This window comes from Montipora capricornis, chromosome 12 (assembly GCF_036669925.1).
Source record: "Montipora capricornis isolate CH-2021 chromosome 12, ASM3666992v2, whole genome shotgun sequence".
Lineage (NCBI taxonomy): Eukaryota > Metazoa > Cnidaria > Anthozoa > Scleractinia > Acroporidae > Montipora > Montipora capricornis.
The window spans coordinates 32,832,438-32,855,176 of NC_090894.1; the positions used below are offsets into that span (position 1 = coordinate 32,832,438).

Genomic DNA, 22,739 nt, shown 5'->3' on the forward strand with positions numbered 1-22,739 from the left:
ATCTAAATCTACCGGGTGATAACATGTGTGGTACGCTACTAATATGTAATCACAAGAAATCTCTTGTTGTGAAACCTATAGCTAGTTAGTGTTTAACACGGTTGTTTAAGCAGTTCGATTCATTGATGACCAATAAGACCCATCACCAGGTTACTAAGTAAGTTACTGGTATGTGATACATTGACACGGAGTCTTAAAAGTTCTGTGGGCGTATCTTCATCTCAGACCGCTTGACAGAGTAGTGACTATTTTTCCAATGATACCAGCTCATTCCACTTGTATCGGTCTTGCCATTAAGATAAAGACCATTCAGGTTGGAGTGGTGACAATTGTTGTACCACCATCCACCTTTGTAGTTTGACGCACAGTTGCCTGAATTGTTATCATTATCGCGATCCTTGGTGGTAAACGCTTGGCCGCGGTGATAGCCAAGGGAATCACCTGCAATGCCTAAATAAAGAGAAAAGGAATTAAGAGCCGTTCTCTGAGAAACGCACTTGAGATTGTTTCTTGTCTCTACTTGCCACCGACATGAAATCGATGTAATGTGTTTATAACCACAGGAGTGAAATGATTACCAGGTTTTTCAGTTTGCTGTGTTCTTGTTTTTTTAGCTAACTCACTGGCTTACATATACAACTTATTCTGTCAGTCAAAGCGAGATAAAATTCTCTGACATTACAGTAGAATTTCTATCAGTTAGAGATAGACTGCACCTAGTTGAAATGAGGTGTGTCTATCTTAATTAACACAGGGTTGTTTATTAATCACCAAAGTTTGCAAACCTGAATATTTCCCCAAACTCAGCTGGTATTTTGCTCTCTCGCTTGCCACAGCAACTGAACTGTACTCAGCAAATGCTGTATTTCCATGAATGTCTTCCACATCCACGCGAAGCTTGTTGCTGCTGCTTACAGTCAGGCGGTGAATCTTGTCCAATCCAAGCCAAAACTCTGCATTCAGATTACCAAAGCCTCGTTTGTAGGCGTCCCACGCGCGGAAGAAATCTACGGAGCCGTCTTGTCTTTTTTGAAAGACCGTCCACCCTCCGCCAGCCGTTTTGTGATCACAGTACACTTCAAATTCTCCCAAGCCATCGGGATCGATTTTGTACACACCACTAATCTTTTCACCAGAATTGTAAACATCGGCGCAGTTCTTGTAGACTGAAAATTACAGAAGCAGAATGAATTTCTGTCTTATTTCTAGCCTCTAAAAAGTAAGAATGGGCGTCATAGAGGAAAATACTATACAGAGCTGGCATGCAAATGTTTTAGAAGCAAGTGATTGACCTCAATTTGAGTGTTTTTTTTTTTTTTTTTTTTTTGCGAGGGAACACATGCTAAAACTTCAACCACTGATGTCTGAAAAGTAAACCGCAAAGCATTTGAAATTTATAACTGCAAACCTTTGTCATAAGAGCCTCCAGTTTGGTTTGTTTTCAGGGCAGCGATTGCTTCTTTGATCTCAGTGAGCTGCTGCTCGATCTTCTTACAGCAGTGTGGTCCGGCGTAGAAGTTATTATTCACGGTGCACTGGGATTTAGTAATCCCAGGGTCTTTTGTCGGTTGCACAGAAGTACTGGCAAATGTCCCAACACAAATCCCGGTAAAAAGGAGAGCTAGCTGGAATGGCATTATGCTGTGATGCTTTCAGGAAAGCCTTCTCTGGAATGGAAGCAAAAACTGCGAATATAAATTAATTTCGAAGATTTGTGCTTCAGTAAATCTAGTCATTCCAAATTTGACTATTTTTGTTGTCTCCTGGGCGCTATTTTGGGAATTCTGTATCATCGATTCCTACCAATCAAATAACAATACGTTATAGTGACTCGAGGCGCAGAAACGTTTTATTTGACAAGCAGAAGACAATGTCACGAGGCATTAGACAACTTTCTTTTGAATAGTTTCTCAATATTTTATGAGAAGGTTTATCCAGTAAAAGAACAGGGGCACCCCCGAATATTTTCCGTAAATATCAGTTTGGAAGGAAGGTGGGGTAGCATTTTCCATTATTTCAACTTAGACTTTCGAGGCGCACTATGATTTTGGACATTTCTATGAACATATTTTCTAAATATTTCGGAAAAGTAGTGAAAAGTCTGAAGAGTGCGTAGAAATTTCGAAACCACATTGAAGAACGCTAGAATTTTACTAACGTGAGTAAGAGCCAACTATGATATTGGGAAAAAAATGATGTGAACATTTATAACGTCTATCATTTTGGCCAGAGTTTGTTTCAGAATCATATATTTTAAGCAAACGTCCCCTAATTTTTTTGGAAAAAAAAGACGACTACTTGATGTAAACAATTCATGCGAAGTTTTCGATCAGACCCGTCACGATTGCTAGAACTTTCGGACGAGGCAAAAAACCAGTCACGAATTAATTTCTACAGACATGAAATTCCCTTAGAACATCCGAACACATAAATACTTTGAAGGACAGCTTCAAGATCACTGAACGAGCTTTTAAAGCATTGTGGAAACTATTTTATCTAATTCCGACAAGTTTTAAGACAACCGGCCGCTGGTGCCACAAAGAGGAAACCCCGAACGGAACGATGGAATGATGACCATCACACACACGTCGCAATTCAAGCCTACAGCAGATATCATTGGCGAGATTTATTGTCATTCTCATTGTTTACTTCGTCAGACACATTATAACCAAACTCTCGACGCCGTATAAATTTTAATATATTGGATTGCAGTAAATTTATCTGCAAAGAATGGACTTGTAAGCATTCTTTGGGATAGCTTGGGTTCTTTTTGTCCAGATAAGACTTACGAAAACGGTTTGATAAGCTCGAACCTGCGATTTTCGGCAAAATCTCCTGAGGTTGCAGTTGAGTGAACCGAATTACTACGCTTTAGCTTGACTTTTTAATTAGTAATTTTTGCTTTTGTTCTTAACTGAAGAGAGAGGGTGTAAAGATTATCAGTCAAAACCGAAAACAGTTTTGTGAAAGAGATTACTGTGCATGTTATTTCAGTTTTAGTTGTTGATTAAAATTGTTGGTTATTGTTTGCAAGTCTTCTTTGGTTTCTGCTGTCAGCTCAGAGGGGTTTGATCACTGTAAACTGCATACACTAATGACTATTAATCTTGTACTTTATGCAGAAGCATAAAGCTCCGCTTTTAGGCTTGGCTAAATCTATATATTATTTGGGTTGAGACTTTTTTTTTTTCTCTACTCTGCACAGAGAGGTTTTGCGATAATCTCCAGGGTACTCCAGTTTTCCCCTCTCTTCAAAAACCAACATTTGACTTCACTTGCGTTAGTTGTTAATTTCAGTTTACAGTGTCCCCAATTAGTGCTCCAGCGTTAGAACGAGTATACACTTCAATAAATTTCTTTCCTTTACCATAAACTCGTCACCACACTCTTACACAGTCAAGTTACCTGTTGTGTTAAAATTCTGATTGGAATGTTCGCTTTGGGAATTTCCTATTCAGGCCTTTCTTAAATATTTTTGTAGTCGATTCTTTCCTGTCAACAGAACTAGTATTAAGTGAAGTAACTGTGGGAACGACTGTTAAGAACAATGCTTTCATTTTAGAACATGACAACTTTTTCCTGGAATTGTTTGCTTTTCTTATTTTCAGTAAATTAAATTGTGTTGAGAAAGTTTCTGCCGTGTTTTCTTTGTTTTCTTTGTTTGTCCATTAGTTCACTGCGCAATAAACACCAGCTGTCCGGGAATGATGCACTTTTTTGAATCCTTTTATTTGACTAAGGGGTGGACCATTTGATTTTTGATGAGGGGAGGGGTTGTGCAAATCCCAAAAAAATATCGAGCATATGCTTCTGGTTGAAAAAAAAATATCTTGCAGAATTCTTAAGAGCCGATGTCTGAAATTATCGAGAATTGGGCGTCACTCGTGAAATTTCGAATTCCTTCATATTTTGCCCAAGTAACCTCTATAGTGAAGTATTTTCAAAAATAACATTAAAAGTTTCAACAGCTTTTTAAATTTTGCGAAATTGCGGAAAGTGTGAAAACACGGCATGTTGGCCTCCTTCGAATGGTAAAATTGGCGGAAAATAACACATTTTTAACTCGCTCGTACGGGAAGACGCGGCGTCGTCTGTTTATGAAACACAAACACAATACAAACAAACTTTAGCTCTTTATAATACAGTAATAGAATTTGGATAAGCTGTTGAAATGAGAATGTTTTGGCCTTTAGAAGAAAACCAGTTTTAGGCATTTCAAAAAATCGCAAATTTCACCCAACTTCCAAACTACGGAAACCCAATTGGTACGTCGAGTTTTGACATAAAATAACAACAGCTTTCAAAAAAAAAACAACCTTTGAAAATTATTGTGTTAAAATATTTCTGGCGGTAATGAAAAATTACCCCGTCGAGAGATCAAAATGTGAAGAGTACTTTGACAAGAATCTCCGGCTGAATTTATGACACAAACCGACGGCTGGCTACGCAAAGCAAATTGTAACCGTTTTCATGGAGAGAAATATTGGAGAAAACCTTCGCAAAATTACTTAAGGGGCTTGCAGAATAATTTTATATAGTGTTGATGCTTTTGAACTTGGATATGATGTAAGAACAAGATTGCGTGACGCATGACCTAGCCAAAGGTCAATAGATGGAATCCTTTTCTGGGTGTTAGCGTTTTGAGGTGTACGCCCAAAGAACCTGCTAGAAATACTAGTTCAACAATCGAATCGCCTGGACCGAGTAAAATGAACTTTGATTTTCTTGTTTAAGTTGTTATCCAGTAATTAGTAATTAGTTTCTTTCTTTCGTATTATGTGTTTTCCCCAGAGAGACCTAGTCCTACCCGGTACCCGTATCCACTATATCACGCTGACACGCAATTTTGCGCTCTCCTCTCCCCTGAAACCGCTTCCCTCACTCGCTGATAATGTTCGGATGGCAAGGAATTGACCTAGTCAACTTCCGACAAATTTCCCTTGTCGCGGCTCCAAACAATAGGTTATTGTGCAATAGGTTATTTCTCGACACGTTTAATTTGCTCCCCTCGAATAGCCCTCGCTAGTTGCGGAGAAAAGATTAGAGTAATTTAGAATTCCTTATACTTAATAAAGAATTGTTGTTGTTGCTGTTGTTGTCTATTCGTTGCGAATGCAAAGTCATTTTTTTTGGTGATAATACTTTTGCCTTGAAAGCCATTTTGTGAAACGTGTGGTCATTACAAAAATTTATCTCCAAGAAACGTCTTCATTTTAATAATAAACTGGGAACGCAATGGCGTACTAAAAGAAAAATATGTTGGATAAAATACGGTTAGGGCTTCAAAAGTTTGGTAGACCAAAAAGCTTCCATATTGCTAACAAAAATAAATTTTAAAAAACAAACAAAAACAAAAAACAAACTAAAGTTCACATTTTTTTTTTTTTTGGCCTCGATGGCAATATTGAGTGTTCAACCAAACTTCGATTTTACAATTTGCATCCTCAGTTGAAACGTCCAAAAATCCATCAAAATTAAGTTGACGTCTTTTCCGGACATTCAGGTGGGACCGTAAAAAAAAAAGGAATATGGTGAACAGAGCAATGTATCTTTAATATTATGTTTCTGGTGGGCCCATTACTCAGTCTGATCATCGCAAGCCGTTTTCCCAATAAATTCCAAATTAGTGAAAAAGAAATGATGGATTCAGAATCCCATGCACTTAACTCGCAAACTCGTGTTAAAAGCATCTGACAGGGAATTAATAGTTTTTTTCTCCTACAGACTCATGCAGCTTGCGGAAATTCCTATAAGAGAAAGCCTATATTATTTCGAACAGTACTTACGAATTTACTTGCTTCTGCGATGCTTCAATCCCACTCTCCGTACTCAAACAAACCTCAAAGTGTACTGTTAATCAGCATTAAAAACATGTGATATTAGATTTAACACAAACGAAATACCAGGTCCCTCAAGCTAACTAAACAGTTCATCACGTCCTTCCATGTACTCTATTGTTGAACAATTTTTGTGTATCTATTCAGAGTCGAAGTTAAAATCTTTCCATTCTTATCAATAGGGGAAGCTTACAGATGTTCAAATAAGCAATAGGATGGCATAATTTATGTTCAAGTTGATCAAATACATTTGCAGTAAAAGAGGACGTAATTAAACTGATGAAGTTCTGCTCAATACTTCGATTCTTAATTAATGACTTTATCCTTTTCCTTATTTGAAAATAAAAAAGTTCAAAAGATTTTGATGTCGGCCTTATCTGACAAGATTTACTCGGAAGCCCGTCAATTTTAAGGCCGTCTGGGATGAACAGCAAAAATAACAGTACTGTTTGTCATTTATAGATAAGGACACTGAATCTAGTTGTGTAAGCATGATCGTTCAATGTAGAGACGGTGAGAAACTGACTGCTTAAACTTTTACAAACTATGCAAAGAAGAATTAAAAATTTAGAGGTTTCAAACTAGCTCATGAGACTCGAACCCATGCATGATCGTGCGCGGTTGTATCCGGCGCCCCGCCCAAGTACTCGTCAAAGAAAAGCCAATTTACAATCATACGAAAACTTGGAAAAAATGTCAACTAATTCTAAAGTCATTTCTTGTTGGAAAGCTATTCCAAAAAATTAAAGCTTTTCGTATGTTGATATTTATTATCGAAAAACGGTAGGTTGGTAACTGCTACTTCGTGTCATCTGCCTCGAGAGAAGTATACGTTACAATGAAGCTTTCCACCTCACATCAGAATGTTTCAATTTAATCGATCAGACAAGAGAAAATACTTTTACTCAGAGCAAATACTTTTTCCGTTAAACACAACTGAATCATCATTTCTTTTGCCCATTTTAACAGTGATACTACGTAACCAGTGGTGGAAAGATGTAAAATGATAGACTTGAAGATTTTAATGGCCCATGACCGAGCAACTGAACTCGCAGTGATTAATTATAATGGCAAGGAGACCGTTTCTCTTTTTCAGGTGGCACTGTTCCCCCTGTATCTTGAGAATGGATAGGTTTTAACTAAGTCATCAATTTTGCTTTTTGTTATCTTGAAACCACGTTAAAAGCCCAGCCTACTAAAACAAACGAATGGAATATCATAAATGGCTTTTAGGGTCCGAAATGATTTTGCGACCATTCGAGAAACGCCTGCACCACTCTTTGATCTCTATGCAGCACAGTTCGTCCGCGACATTCCACTCCCGATTTTTAAATATCACCTATTTTCCCCTGACATTTTTTTTAAAAGCTTATGAGCATTAAAAGGTTGACGGAGACAAAGCTTCGCCTCTTGGTTTTCATTGCAGTTACAACAGATAAATACAACTGAATAGACTAAATTTAATAGAAAATGAAGTAACAGGCAGAAGAAATGTCGCGATTGAAAATGACAATAGGGCAGCCGGGTTGTGCTCCGCTTTTTTTTCCGAGGATTGTTTGCATGACGATATCTTGACCCAGGCTTGAGTGACAGAAACGTAAAGATGCGGCACCCTTAAGTTTACTGAACACGACTCCAAACCCGACGTTTAGAATAAATTACGCGCTTGTCACGTTCAAATGGTCTCTCCCTCTATAGGTCGACGTTTTTGCACTTTTTAATCTTTACTTCCGCGGTGGTTTAGAAACTGTTCAGGGTCATTTGATAAATGGAGACAATACACCCCGATAAAAGGAAAGGCCACGCCAAAAAGGAAATAATAAAGGGGCAGAAAACTACTTTTCGATAAGACTGAGCTGGGGAAACAGAAGAACGCTTGCCCTTGTTTTCTCATTTCTTTCCAATACTTCCGTACGTATTTCTCAGCCCATGGGGCTCTTTTTTGCCCAGATTATCTCAAGAGAGAAAAGGACCGAAGCTGTTTGAAGATACAGGTAATTTTCCGAACGGTCTCGCTGGAGGTTAGAGATCTTTACTCCCTTTCTTGAACAACTCGAGAAGAAATTAAAACACTCCTTGTTGGAGATTCAATGATTAAAGATACAAATTCCAATTTAATGTCGGCTAATAATAAAATATAGAGGAAATTGCTTCCGTGGGGATAAAATTAAGGACGTTGCATAAAAATTTAACTTGAAATCAATTAAGCTAATGGTAAGTGTTCCAAATCTGTTGTTATTGATCGTTGGACAAACAACATCATCAGAGACGACTCTCCAAGTTTTATTGCTGTTATTGCAACTGTACTGAAAAATGTTGTCACTTCTCTAAAGCAATCTACTATAGAACCAAAGATTATCATCTCGGGTATTATTAACTGAAAAGATACCGCTGTAAGTTCTAAATAGCCGAACCGAATAGAGAGATTAAAGTAATGTGCTCGCAAATGAAGTTGACATTTTATTTGCAATGATCGGCTTAATGACACCTGCGTAAATAGCAGAAAACTGCATCTTAACGCGTATCTCGCAATGAATTTACAGAGTATTTTTAAATACTCTGTAAAATTCATTGTCAGATAAAAATTCTAGCCGCAATATTGACAGTTCCAAAGCTCCAGAATTTCCAAGGAAGGAGGCGTTAACTCTCTTCTTAATTCACATTATTATATCTCTCAGATAGTACGCGCGCTGTAATTGGCTAAATTAGCGGGCCGTATTCTATAGTACGGCCCGCTGTACAGCCCGCTAAATTTAAAATTTCGACAAAACATCATCTAGCGAGTTTTTCATGTCATTTCTGTTGCATAAACTTGTACTGAAAACTGTTTGAATCTTGCAAGCAACTATTTCAAACTCAACAGCCAAGAAGATTTAGTTTTTGGGATTTTGGCCTTCCGCTTCACTTTGACTAGTTTCCTTGCCCGCGCGCCGGTTAACCTCAGAGATATAATAAATATCTTACTAACCTCGTTTTCTCGGTCCGTACTTTAAGTTACGGATCTTCGTTTTTTCCCGTTGATTTATGGCCCGCGCGCTTCGCGCTTGGGCCATAAATCAACGGGAAAAAACTCGGTCCGTAACTTACAGTACGGACCTCGAACTCGGTTAGTAAGAGGTATATGTCTTCTGAGAGCCAAGATGATTCTCAGTTATTTAAGAGTCCCTGCCCATAATTATCAAACATAACTCGGCAAGGGTCGAAAATTCGATTTCGTTCATATTTTTATGGTAGATAGGCTAGGTTATGACAAAAACTACTGGATAAATTTTTCGGCAAAATATTCTTTTATTTCAAAGAAAAATGCAAATTACCATATTCCGTTAAAATCGTCATTTGACGCACCATTTTATTAAACAAGTTCAAAAGCCTCCTATGCAAAAAAAAAAATTATTTTTCCGTCTTTAAAACACTCAAATAGTTTTTTGCAATGTGTAAATGTGTATTGGGTAGATTTGGGGGAATGTTGCGTCATTTTTTGGGTGCAAAATAACTAAATTTCGAAGACATGTGTTTCTTTCACTTAAAAGTACTTCGTGAATACAATTAATTTTCACCATGTGCGAAATCTTCAAATGGATTAAGCTTCTGGTGGTCCAATTGTAGAAGGATGGTCTACAGATTCGCGTAAAAATTTCTTTGGGCAAATGATTGTGAACGACGCAAGAGCTTCTCAAAGTACGTAAAAAATGCAAATATTTCACCTTCCGTCGTCAACTGGCATTACACATATATTTAAGCACGCGCCAGATGTATGGACCGATCTTAAGTTGAAAGAGACACAGAGCTGATAATTTCGAAATGTTCTAGCCTTATTTGCCGTAAGAGGCAGGTCCAAAGGCTGATTTTACGTGTTTCTCTCACCATTTGTCGCATTTTCAGCGGTCAAGTTTGCTTCTGTATACACAACGTTCGTTGCACACGTATTCAATGGTCGAATACCATAATCTGTGATCATCTTTGGGGGCAAATGATCACCACTGCATCTACCTAAGTCAACAACTGCTAAGTGATTTGCAGATAGTTGCTTGCTTTGTACGTACTAAACCTGCTAGACCAACATATTACATTTGATTGCGACCATTGCTCTCAGGCGTGTCGGCACCCGCAGCACAATTATTAGGGAGCTTAAGCGCGCGCGTTTTTGAGACGCGGACAGCAACCGGAAGTGAGATGTTTTCCCTTTTAACTTATCTTCACACAACCACATTTACATTGCTAAGTATCTTTTATCCTTTAGAGATGATAAGTATAAAAGTTTGGGAGACACCACTGTCCTGGCACGCGAAATGCTCTCTTCCGGTTGCCGTCCGCGTCTCAAAAACGCGCGTGCTTAAGCTCCCTATTCATTAGCTCGTCACGCAATGCTTTCCTTTTTGACGGGTACGTATACCGGTAGAGGTATATAACATAACAAAAATAAAAATAAAAAAAACAAATATAAATATTTGTTTCCATATTCGCAGTTTGCTTTGCATATTTTGTATTGAGCACTCTTAGGATAAGTGAAACAATTTATTGCATGTTTATCCGTTTTTTTGTTGTTGTATAAATCTAATAATTCTCTGAATTGCTACGCTACTCAGTATCTATTCTGTGATAGATAGTGAGTAGCGTAGTAGTGTACGCTTCTCGATAAGGCAATGATGTCCTTTGCATCAAAACTAGAACAGGGTGTTGCCACTGTTGATAATCCTGTAGAGGATACTGGTACAGCTAAGGTACCGGATTCCCGTTCATCGTTGTCAATGGGCTGGGCTTTGAAATCCTCCAGTACTCAAAGAACCCGACTGAATGAAAACCAGAAACAATAACTGACAGAAGTATTCAAAATCGGCGAACAGACTGGAAAGAAAGCTGATCCCTCGAATGTTTCCAAGTCAATGAGAAAAGTTAGAAACGCAGATGGCTCTTCTAGATTTGATGCTTCGAGTTATTTAACTTCTCAGCAAGTTGCAAGTTTCTTCTCACGCCTTGCTTCAAAGAAAGTTGTCCAAGCTGCTGAATCTGGGGACGAAGAAGATGAACACGCCGAAGAGCTGGATAAAATTCATGAACAGAACATACAAGAATTGAGTAACGAAGTCATGGCAGAAATATCATTGCAGCATCCGATCATGTACGATACGCATAACATTTGTGAAATCGCAGCTTGCTCTATATTCGCAAAGTTTTCTGTGCAGATCCTCCAAGACAAGTAATTTTTATCAGCTTGACATCTCAACAATCAACGTTAAACGAAAGAAGCCCTACATAGATCTTCTGACGAAATTAGTTGGTAGCTGCAGTTTTAACGAATCACTTTGAAACGCAATCTTCAACATAGAGAGCTGGGGCCAACAGACCTCATCCACTATACATGGGCAAGTTTTTCTTGAAGAGCCCCGATCATCACCGCAGGAATAGAGAATCTCCTTTGTGTTTTTAAATACGTGAGGGACTTGCCTCGAAGACCCCAGAAAGAGCTGTAACTCAGGTCCCGACCATACTAATAAGTTTTGATCTCGAAGAAAACGAAGCAAATTATTTCCGCTCAAACTAGCGTTTAATTTTCCCATTGGCATCATTTGCCCAAACTAATAGGTTCGAAAGCGATAAGAACGAGTTGGACGTGGAATTGTGCATATGTGAAATAAATGTTCAGGTAATACCACTTCATTAACAAAGTAGTCCCACCACGCGCTAGTTCTTCCTGGTCTAGTCCAATATCTCCTTTTTCTTTCTTATGGCTGTCCTTCATCAGTTCTTTATTGGTATGGCGGAATCTCACAAAACGCTTGAGGTAGTAATTTTGCGACATTTTGTTCCGTGCGGAGAACTTCGGACGCGGGACAAAAACTGCGAACCGTGGTAGGGGTTTGTAAAGATTTGTCGTGCCAAAAAAGCACGTGTGGGAGCGGGAGGGGAGCACAAGCGCGCGCAAGATGATGCGTATGGTACCAGGGTAACGGTAAGGTCATGTTGCGAAAAGCAATATGCTACGTTCGATATATCAATATTCTGACATGGCTCCGAGGCTTTCGGGACAAACGTCTTTTTGTGGTGTTGTTTTCTTTGTGTCCAAGTCTCTTTCGGGAATTGAGAGACAAAAGAAACTTTAAAAAGTTACAATTTTGACCCGAAAGCCTTGGAGCATGTTAGAACATTGATATATCGAACGAGGCTTATTTGAGAAAACAAAAAAGTTTGCAAAAGCTCGGACTGTCCGCAAAAGTATTCGAAAACAAATTCTGCCAAGTTGTAAAAATAAAATAAAATAAGACGCCTTCGTTTTGTATTTGCATTGTTTGGTTTTGTGGAAGTTGCGAAATTTATAGACTCGGGTGAATTTTCGGATTTCGTTCAAACTCTTTGGGAAAAAGTAATCAAAGAAATTTTGCACAGCGCAAAAAGACCTAGGAACGAGTTTAGCCCTAGAGTGTTACTCAGTGTAAGTAGCGGGTCGCTTAAGAAATGACAACAGATGACAATTCAGGAGACAAAGTTTAACTAGTTATTCTTTTCATTCCCTTACTTTACTCTCTTCCTAATCAACAAGATTGTGTGCTCCAAGTGGTTACGTATCAGGATAGAAATTGCCCTACCCCTACCCCCTAAAATGGGATGACAGCATTGCGTGACGAACAAATAACGAAGCACTGCAAAGGATTCAATGTCAAACAGCAATCGTTCAAATGTGATAGTATTGTTACAGCCCGTACTCGTTCTGGAAGAGTTACAAAAAAGCCTGAGAGACTGGACCTGTGAATAGTTATACTAACCCCACCCTAGTGTGTAGGACTTAAAGTGTCATGTGACTTTCGTTGTTGTTCCCGCTCTTGTTATCGAAGGTTTTTGTACGTCGTAGCATTTCACTCGTATACATCCCCTTTGTAAATCGATGTGTAGCCGAGTCCAGTGGATTAAAGTTGTGTTACGTACGCTTCAGTGTCTCGTCGTAAATTCTAACATGGTCCTTCACAGCCGGAGAAAAGGAAATATTTCAGCAGTAAATTTGTAATTCTTCGCAAGGTCATCAGTTGCAACCACATGGCCACCGGTTCCTCGAGCAAAATGGAAGACTTATCTCAACTCACAGTCGATCAAATTCGTGAAATGCTTGGAAAAAAGGGATGGCCGACTACTGGAAAGAGAAAAGTCTTACTGGAAAGGTTAGTGAACGCTCAGTGTGATTCGAAGTCAAATGTTATTGCACCAGAATTAAAGGAAGGTTCGAATTTCGCCGAGGCTTCGATGGAACCTCTTCAAGTGAAAAGTGAAGTTGAAATTCAGGAGGTTAGTTCAATTAGACGTAAAGCCAGAGCCTTGCAAATGGATATGGATGCGTTGATTCAGGATATTTTGCCACGGTATCTAAGTCAAAATGCAAGCAACAAAATCAAAGTACAATTGAGAATTGAAAGGCTAACTGTGTACCGTGAGAATTATCTTCAACTGAGAAATGAATTAATCGCGCTTGTTGCAGAGGATATGATGGAGGAGGAATTCCGAAGATGGGGAAAAATTCTGAGTGAAGTAGATAAAGCTGTGGATGCTGCTCATGAATTCCTAAATAAAGATTGCGATGTGGGAGATCACTCCTCGAAGGATATTGCATACCGTGACAGTCGTGTATCCTCAAATCTGAAATTACCGAGAATTGAGTTGCCAAAGTTTAATGGCGATGTGTTGAAATTTCAAAACTTCTGGGATCAGTTTGAAGCTGCAGTGCATAACAATGTTGATTTACCAAATGTTCAGAAGTTTACTTATCTACGCTCGGTGCTAACTGGAAATGCCTTGAAAGCAATAGACGGATTTGAAGTAACCGGAGCAAATTATGAAGCAGCTGTTGAATGCCTTAAACACAGGTATGAAAGAAAACGTATGATCATCTCATTTCTAGTGAAATCTGTCATCAAGATGGATGCTAAGTCAGTTGTTAATGCATCCTCCCTCAGAGATCTCTATGATACCTTTATGAACAGAACTAGAGCTTTAGAGGCTCTTGGAGAAGATCCAATGAGCCATGGATGTATTTTGTTACCCCTTTTTGAGACCAAGTTACCACCTCAGTTATTGGAAAAATGGGAGTTGACACTTGCAGACACTCAAGAAGATGAAATAGGCCTTGAATTGTTCTTTAAATTTCTTAACCGACAAGTTGTGTCCAAAGAAGCAGGAGAAAGAAGTTCAAATGGGAACATTACCACAGGCAATCACAGTTCTGATAAAAGTAAAGAAAACCGAAGAAAGTCTTCATTTCCCAAAATGGGTGGTGAGAATGAGATGTTCTGCACTACTTGGTGAAACACGCCCTCCAACACAGCCAAACTGTCATTTCTGCAAGGCAGATCATGACTCACAAAATTGCCCAATGTTTAATGAAAAATCACTTGATGGCAGATGGAAACTAGTGCAAGAGAACAAACTGTGTTTCAATTGTTTAAAACCTAGCAACCACAAGCACTTCTCCAGAATTTGTCGCCATCCTAAGTGTTCTGTAGCGAATTGTGGTCACCGACATCACTGGTTATTGCATGGGCAGCAGTCAGTTGTTACACCTCGGCACCTAAGCAACACTAGTTTAAGTGGATTGGCTTCAACTAAGCCTGCATTACCTATGAGAGAAACATTCCTACAGACAGCATTGGCCAGGTTAATTGTTAAGGGTCAAGAAATGGCAGTCCGTGTTTTACTAGATTCAGGGAGTCAAAGTTCGTTTATACGAAAGAACATTGCAGAGGCCCTTGACCTGCAAGGTCCCTCAGAGCTATTAAGTGTCACAACGCTAGGTGGGGAAACCAGCGAAACGAAGAGATTCCAAAGAGTGAAATTTACCCTTTCACCAATTAGGGAGATTCAATGGTGGAGATAGAGGCCCTTTCTATTTCCAAAATTTGTAATCCTCTCGGGCCAGTACAGATGGACTTCCATAAGAACTCTCATCTTCAAGGCTTAAGTCTTGCAGATAGTTATCCTCGTGGTTCAGTTCAAGTAGATGTTCTTATTGGTGCAGAACACTAATACTCATTTGTGACTGGGGTCTGTAAGAGAGGTAGTTCCAGTGAGTCCCTTGTTGCTGTGGAATCTTGCCTCGGCTGGATTATCACGGGACAAGTAAACCGCCAATCAAGGCAAACTTCATCCATGCTGACAGTTGTAGAAAACGGTAGAGTTAACGAAACATTGAAAAGATTCGGGGAACTGGAATCAATTGGTATTGCAGAGATCGAGGATCCTGTTATGTCACAAGAGGAAAAATGTGCTGTTGCTTACTTCAATAGAGGATTGAACTTTGATGGACATAACTATGAGGTGCGACTACCATGGAAACGAGATCCTCCAAAGCTAGAAAGTAATTATGCACAAGCTTTGAGACGCCTGGAAAGTGTTGAAAGAAAGTTAAGGCAAGACCCTGTGAAAGCTAAGGGTTACAAAACAGCGATCAACGAATATGTAGAGAAAGGTTTTGCAGAGGAAGTACCTGATCAGAGGGATGACAATGGAACTGTGCGGTACTTACCGCATCATGTTGTAATTCGTGATGACAAAAGAACGACAAAATGCAGAATCGTATTTGATACTTCCGCACGAGAGGAGGTGATGCTTCCCTTAACGATTGTATTCTTTCTGGTCCTCCTTTACAGCCGAACCTTGCATCTGTACTGATTCGATTTAGAACACACAAAATTGGTCTCATAGCAGACATTGAAAAGATCATGTTTCTGCAAGTCAAACTAGCACCAGAGGACAGAGATGTTCACCGCTACCTGTGGAGAGATTTACAGCCTAACGAAGCACCAAAGGTGTACAGAATGCAGAGATTGACTTTCGGTGTGAACGCAAGTCCTTTCCTTGCAATGGCTACAGTCCACGATCATGTAAACAAATACAAAGAAATGTCCCCGTATGCAGTAGAAGAAATTTTACAAAATATGTATGTGGATGACTGCCTGACAGGAGCCGATACAGTAGATTCAACTTTGAAGCTTCAACAAGAAATGTCAGAAATTATGATGACAGCGGCATTCAATTTGACCAAGTGGGCAAGTAACTCAGAGCTAGTAATGGATGCTATTGACCCAGCTAAAAGAGCCTCATCGCCATTCGTGGAGTTCAATTCGAGCGACCCCCTAAAGGCACTTGGCGTGTCATGGGACTTGAACTCTGACCACTTTAGATTCCTCGCACCGAGTGGAATCATCTCATTCCATGATCCAATGTCAAAGAGAAGTCTACTTGGTCTGGCATCGAAAATGTTTCACCCACTGGGACTGATATCACCCTTCACTGTTAGAGCCAAAATCCTTTTCCAAGAGTTGTGATTGAAAGGATTACAGTGGGATGACCCGTTAGATAGCGACACTAAAGCAAAGTGGTTAAGTTGGAAGTCCGAGTCGTTGCAGCTAAAAGATGTGACTATCCCTCAATGCTTCGGAAATCGTATTACGCAAGACTCTGTGGTAGAGGTGCATGGTTTTGGAGATGCTTCCCCCAAGGCGTATGGAGCAGCAGTGTACATTCGAATAAGAGACAAGCAAGACAATGTATCCTCACAGCTGGTAATATCGAAGTCCAGAGTTGCGCCCATTAAGAAGGTGTCACTTCCAAGGCTGGAACTTTTAGCAGCAGTTGTAAATGCCAGGTTGCTAAAATTCGTTGTAGGGGCTTTGCCAATGAAGGTGGCTAGGGTTGTGTGTTGGTCAGATAGTATGGTGGCACTGCATTGGATAAAAGGGCAGAGTTCTTCCTGGAAGCCATTTGTTGCCAATCGTGTGGCTGAGGTACAGTCAACATGGGATCCTGAGTGTTGGAGGTATTGTGGAAGTAAGGAGAATCCTGCAGACTTGTTGACGCGTGGATTAAGCTGTAGTGATATGATTTCAAGCACTTTGTGGTGGAATGGACCCCAATGGATGTCTTCGCCTTGTGAACCACTACCCGCTCAACCCGAAAACGAAGCTGCTCCCGCCGAAGCTTGCGAGGAAAAAAGAACTACCCATGTGTATACAGCAGTCGTTGCAGAACCACTGATTGATATGTCACGCTACGGGACATGGTTAAAGTTGATTCGAGTAACTGCTTATGTATTGAGAGCGGTCAAATTGTTTAAGACTCAAGTCTAGGTCTTGTGAAAGGGAACTGTCGGCGGACGAGGTGAGGCAAGCCGAGATTAAATGTTGTATGTGGGTGCAGGAAGTGGTCTACAAAGAAGAATTCGAGAAACTGAAAGCTGGAGAGGTACTTCCCAGTAACAGCCGCCTCCTGAAACTGGACCCTTATTATGACAGAGATGATCAGGTATTAAGAGTTGGTGGGAGACTACAGTTTGCTGATCTTCCCGAACAGAGCAAGCATCAAATAATCTTGCCTCACGGACATCCTGAAGTTGCCAAGATGGTGCAAGATGTACATAAGAACATGTTGCATGCACATAAACAAGCACTATCTGTTCTTCTCTTTAAATGAGATTTTACTGCCCTATCGGTAAAATACGGTTAATGGAACGTGACCGTACTAAAAGGGGCTATTCATGTCGCGATAGTAATCTTCGCGTTCTTTGTAGTCGGCCGCTCAAGGTCATAAAATCAACGGTCTTGTTGTAAGTAAAACGAGGACATAAAGACTTTGTTCCTAGATCTCGGATTATAACGTACACCTGCACTAGCCAAATCTGTTAAAGCCTCATTCATTACTGCTAAAAAGCACGTGTAATGCCTACCTGCTACATAGTAGAACCTGTGCAACTGGCTACGTTAATAGACAGGCCGGGTCTAGCTATAAAAACCTCAGTTATATATATAGTCATCCAAGGTTCACTTGGCAGTTTGTCTTCTATAGTAAATCAACTAGTTGTTTGCAATTTGTCAAAGTTTTCCCCCTCCCTCCCTCTCTCCCATTGGAGATGGGTTGGATATATCGCTTTGCCGTCATTAAAATTGGGTCACTCCTGCGTGGTGTGATTAAGTCTGCGCAGCGACTTCCCCCAAGCTTGTTGGCTCGTACGCGCGTTGCCTTTGTACATTGCTCACTAATCAATACTCTTGTCCGATCCAGCACTTCCTGTTTACCACTCAGCTCGTAGTGCTGGGGAGATAAGTGAGGCTGTTCTATGTCACGCAATCTAGAAGTCGAATAGGCTAACCAGCCGGAAGGCAGTGTTCCCCTCAAAAAACGCCAATACGTCTGTTGTCTTGTTCTATTGCGCCTTGCGTTATGTGTTTAGAAGCTAATTATGCATGTTGCTACGAAGGAACAGTGACATGAATGGTTGATATTCCTTGACAGGCTTTTCACCGTTCGGAGAGTTTGCCTTCACATTTCTATCTTTATTTCTCAAGAGTTGCAATACACAGGCCAACTGACCCCCACTACAGTATTCTATCTTTTCTCCTGCCCTTACCATTCTGGAAACGAAACACTATTTTTGTTTTTTGAAATAGTTTCTTGTTAAAATTCTGGTCCACCGCATGGCATATTGCTGGTAAGTTCAACCTTTGCAGGGACATAACCTTGAAAAGTCTTGGTTCACATCCCATTGATCCAAGTAAAACAACTGTAAAGGTGATGTTTCTGTGTATGGCTCAAATGCTGGTAGTGAATGTGCAGCTATGTCACTATGTGCTGAATTATATAATTATGACAGGAAATTAATTACTTCCCTGTAATTATCAGTTATAAATGTAGGAAATGAATTATACACTGACTTATCAAGCTTATCGAGACAAACATATTTTAAGTTAACAGAATTACCTGCAGAAGTCATAGCCCTCAACACAACTTTTCAGATTCAATACAGCCCAAGTCATACTGGTATTGTACTTGGAACTTGCACCATATATTTTGCTTACTGTACGTCTCTCATAGGTACTTTCCAAAATTTGGTCACAGACTCCGACTCCGTTTACATACAGAGGTTATTTTTCATTAGACAAGAGGTTTGGAAATAGAATTCAAATAAAAAATATTTCTCTTTGAATCGTTCAGTTTGTAAGTCACTTTAATACTGCATTGTGTGCTTCTGAAAGTATTTTCAAGTGTTGAGATATAGTGCACATCTTCACGAGTCGCGCACGTGACAAAGTGACTTTTACGTGCACCACTGCACGAACGTTTGGTCATCTTAGTGCTAAATTAACCATACACCACTCTACTGATGCAGGCCCGAGTATAGGTTACTTGTAGCCTCTTGTTTTATTTTAAAAAGTAAAATGTAATGGTCTAAGGAACATTTCTGTACAAAAACAATTTGATTTCTGTTCCGAGAACATATATCTAAAATGCGAAGAAACCTTGCGTATTTTTGAGGAAAACATCATCCAAGGGCCTGTTATCGAGTTCAGGATTTTGACGTCATCAGTTATGTAAACTTGCAACTTGTACGAAGATTCAGTGAGGTTGTTAGCGTATTTTACTCCAACATTTACCATTCAAAGCGGCAAAAGCGCACACAGCAATATAGACTGAGTATTCCCTGATCTTCTCTACTGGCACTTGTAGTTAAGTTATTTAACAAAGAACAACAATTTGGCATGAAATTTACACTGGGCGAAATCTTGCGGTGTGTTCACATCACTCTTGAGCCCGTCCAAAGCATATTTCTATTTTCCAGATTACAGCTCTCCTCCTCTGTGGGCTTCAGGATCTCTCTGAGAACCTTAGTTAATTATCCATTTGCGTACATTTCATTATTAAATGAAACAAGGCGTTTTATAGAATTCGAACGTTCGATGACTAGATTTCTTTCGCATATTCTAAAATCAAAACCGTGAGGTCTTCCGGATTTTTATCTTTACAAGGTTGAAGATAACCTAGAAATAAATCTTTTTACAAGTTGCCAGTTCCTTAAATTAACATTTTTGGTTTTGAAAATACAATATATTTAAAATCTTTATTGTCACTTGCGTCACACCAAACAATGAAATCTGTTTTGATTGAAATATAATATATAGATTTAGCCAAGCCTAAAAGCGGAGCTCCCTGGTCATTACTCTGGCCGCAGGCACGGCGGCCAGAGTTGAGTTTTCGGCCAGTTTTTTCACGTTTCCACCACAAATCGGCAAAGCCTGCAGACCACAAGAATCGCGGGCGCTAGTGACGATACGGGATACGCTAGTGTCCGATAAGGGAAGAGCGGTGAAATGGACAGACAGAAAAGTGCACAGAATGAATGCACGCGAAAAAATATCGAACGGTACAGGAACGAATCGGTCAGTGAGCCGAAAATATTGCCAAGTTGCATGCAAAGTGGATTCCAAAATGTTCCATCGTATGGCACTTGTGATCACAAAATGCGAATGTGATGAAAGAGTTTTGAAAGTGAAAAGTCTGAAAAATGTCAGAAGTATCACGGAAACGGAAACCTATAACCATGCAAAAGTGTGTACTATTGCAACTAAGAATAAACGTTGATCTACGCAAGAACGAACATTTTGATCTGAGAGGTAAAGAGAATCTTGAAGACGCCATATTCAACAGCGCGAGTCCCATGTGAAAGCAAAACAAGTATGTACCGGGATCCGTATTATGATAATGTTTCTGTTTCTTGTAATTACTTGTTTTGAAATGTGGAGTAAAGGGACGTTAACGATTGTACTTTTCAGTGGTGTAATTATAATAACAACCATCGCATGGATCATCTACAAGCAGTATGTAAGTTTATGTTCATAAACGGTTTCTAATTCATTTGAAGACTATATTATGCTCCCTGAAGTGAAACAGTTACATTCAAGTGTACGAAATTATTCAAGTTAACGAAGAAACTTGGAATCAGGTCTCGTTATGAAATATTTGTTTACACCAGCAATAAGGATTTTTTCGAACGCCATAGGTCCAGACGGGAACGTGAACCAAGTAGAATACCAGTGAAAAAGCTAAAGCGACTGTCCAAGAAGAATCGAAAGCTGCAAGCGTTTGTTTTTTTTATAGAATTCGGAAAAATACACCAATGTCATCTAAAATTCATCGCGATTTTAAATTTAAATGGAAGTGACTTCAAAAAAGATTTAAAGAGACGCAGAAAGTTAAAAAATATTATTCTTTGGTTACATGTGTTTTACCCTCGTCATTTTTCACGAGTCATAACCACAGAATTAATTATTGTAAGTTCAAACTAAGTTCCGATATAGAGAAGAACCCTGGTCCAATTGTGGACCCCAGTAAAACTATAAGAGCACCTTACAGCCAAGGCAACGTTAGAGTATTTGGTCAAAATGCTAGACATTGCGATGAGTTTGAGTTCTTTAATATACCACAACAATGGGGAAATTAATTGTCGACATGCACCGCAGTTTTCACAAAACATGGCGGCAAAGAGCACGAGGTTGTATGATCACGTGATATGAAAATGCCCGTGCTTGTTACCAGTCTTCCAATTTTTTGTTGTGCATCGTGAAATTTAATTTTGCATCGTAAAACGCTTTTCTGTTCTATGTAAAAAAAATTGTATCACGAAAGATTGTTGTGTACCGTGAATTTTTTTTTTTGCATCACGGAAGATTGTTGCGTACCATGAAAAATTGTTGTGCATCACGGAAGATTGTTGCGTACCGTGAAAAATTGTTGTGCATCACGAAAGATTGTTGTGTACCGTGAAAAATTGTTGTGTATCACGAAAGATTGCTGTGTACCGTGAAAAATTGTTGTGCATCACGAAAGATTGTTGTGTATCCAGCTCAATATTGAGTTGTGTTTGCCCTTGTGGGCCACCGTAGAACAGACCCACGGCAACATGGAATCTATTTGTTTTATATAATGAAAGAATTAAACTTTATTCGCATAAAAGCTGATAGTGACGTCAATCGTGTGTCTGTCCTCTAATAGATCATAGGCAAGAACCAATCAAAATCCGTGAATAACTTGGGTTATTATATAAATAATTATAGAGTCAAATTCCCAAAGGACTTTTTCGCTATTGTTTTTTCCACCAACATGGCCGCCGTGACGTCAGGTGCAATCAAAGAATTGAAGAAAATAGAAGGGAATCAAAGGACATTGAGTTCAAGGCAGACAAGAACTTTGCTTCGACTTCTTTTTCATGTTTAAGCATGTACTCTGCGCGTCTGACAGCTTTTTACGACAAAAGTTTAATGAAGTTAAGACGTGTCCGACGGGCTTAGTATCTGGATAGGAGGAGACCTTAAGTTATATGCCTTGCGGTCAGACCGAAAATTCTATTTTAACCACTGGCGGACAAAGTTCGAAGGGTTAAAAAATAAGGATTGTATGGAAATCCCGATAACAAACACTCAAAGAGATATTTACGCGCAAAAGTTCTCAAAAAAAAAGAGCGGCACGTTATTGTCCTAGTTCCTTTCTCGCTATCTGTGCGGTTATTTGCCTGATTTAACACGATTTAAGGGACTTCTCAGCTTCCCGGGTTGTCACTCGTACATAAATAAAGCAAAGGCTGCAAAGTAATTTCTAGCTTACCCCACATCTCGCCGATAAAATCATACGTCTCCGGTATCAGTCACGCTCAAACTGCGGCGATGCGCACACGGATAAATGGGAGTATCCAATGTTGAGAGACACGGCTTGTCTACCATTTACGGATTTGCTCTCACTGTATCAAGGCTCAAGTGAACGGTTGACCAGCAGTGTCCAAATTCATTGTAAGCGAGCCTCGAAGGATTTTGCACATTTGAATATTCATTGCAATGGATACTCGCCAGAAAGGCACTAGGACAATAAAGTAAGGTTTTTTTTGTATTTTTTTTTCAGTTTTTTTTTTTTTTAATTGAGGATTTCTGTGTGTAAATATCTTTTTGAGTGTTTGTTTTCATACAAATCCTTATACTTTTTACTCTGCTACATATCAAACTTTGGGTTGCAATTTTGGGTTGACAATAACACACACTTTCGCTCCTTTTATTGTCTTTTTCTTTGTTTCAGGGAAAGGGCCTTTATTGTTCGTAAAAC

At 39.5% G+C, this 22,739-nt stretch overlaps 3 protein-coding genes across 4 annotated transcripts in view; 2 read left to right on the top strand and 1 right to left on the bottom strand.

Moving 5' to 3' along the window:
* LOC138027365 (ryncolin-2-like) overlaps positions 1 to 5,945 on the bottom strand; it is a 6,029-nt gene extending 84 nt beyond the window's left edge. Inside the window, exons 1-4 of one of the 2 annotated variants that reach the window (XM_068874944.1) lie at positions 5,787 to 5,945; positions 1,409 to 1,667; positions 786 to 1,166; positions 1 to 450 (exon numbers count right to left, since the gene is read on the bottom strand). The exon at positions 1 to 450 is cut by the window's left edge and continues 84 nt beyond it. In XM_068874944.1, the coding sequence (XP_068731045.1) occupies positions 194 to 450; positions 786 to 1,166; positions 1,409 to 1,637 (867 nt within the window). In that variant the 5' untranslated portion in view covers positions 1,638 to 1,667; positions 5,787 to 5,945 and the 3' untranslated portion in view covers positions 1 to 193. Of the gene's footprint in view, positions 451 to 785; positions 1,167 to 1,408; positions 1,668 to 3,405; positions 3,535 to 5,786 lie in introns of those variants that run through there. The other variant, XM_068874946.1, reaches the window with a different exon arrangement.
* A 6,921-nt stretch (positions 5,946 to 12,866) lies between these two features.
* On the top strand, positions 12,867 to 14,126 carry LOC138025693 (uncharacterized). Its single transcript, XM_068872869.1, has one exon. It carries the CDS (start codon positions 12,867 to 12,869, stop codon positions 14,124 to 14,126), a length of 1,260 nt encoding a protein of 419 aa, XP_068728970.1.
* Positions 14,127 to 14,966: 840 nt separating this feature from the next.
* On the top strand, positions 14,967 to 16,945 carry LOC138025694 (uncharacterized). The gene is made up of 3 exons (XM_068872870.1): positions 14,967 to 15,419; positions 15,467 to 16,061; positions 16,152 to 16,945. The coding sequence occupies exons 1-3, from the start codon at positions 14,967 to 14,969 to the stop codon at positions 16,943 to 16,945; spliced, it is 1,842 nt and encodes a 613-aa protein (XP_068728971.1).
* The last annotated feature ends 5,794 nt before the right edge of the window (positions 16,946 to 22,739 follow it).

Excerpts from the sequence above, each read along its gene's own strand:
- LOC138025693 (XM_068872869.1), top strand. The coding sequence starts at position 12,867 with ATGGCCACCGGTTCCTCGAGCAAAATGGAAGACTTATCTCAACTCACA.
- LOC138025694 (XM_068872870.1), top strand. The coding sequence starts at position 14,967 with ATGCTGACAGTTGTAGAAAACGGTAGAGTTAACGAAACATTGAAAAGA. Across the intron at positions 15,420-15,466 it reads ATACTTCCGCACGAGAGGAG|CCGAACCTTGCATCTGTACT; the intron begins GTGATGCTTCCC and ends CCTCCTTTACAG. Across the intron at positions 16,062-16,151 it reads GTCAAAGAGAAGTCTACTTG|GATTACAGTGGGATGACCCG; the intron begins GTCTGGCATCGA and ends TGTGATTGAAAG.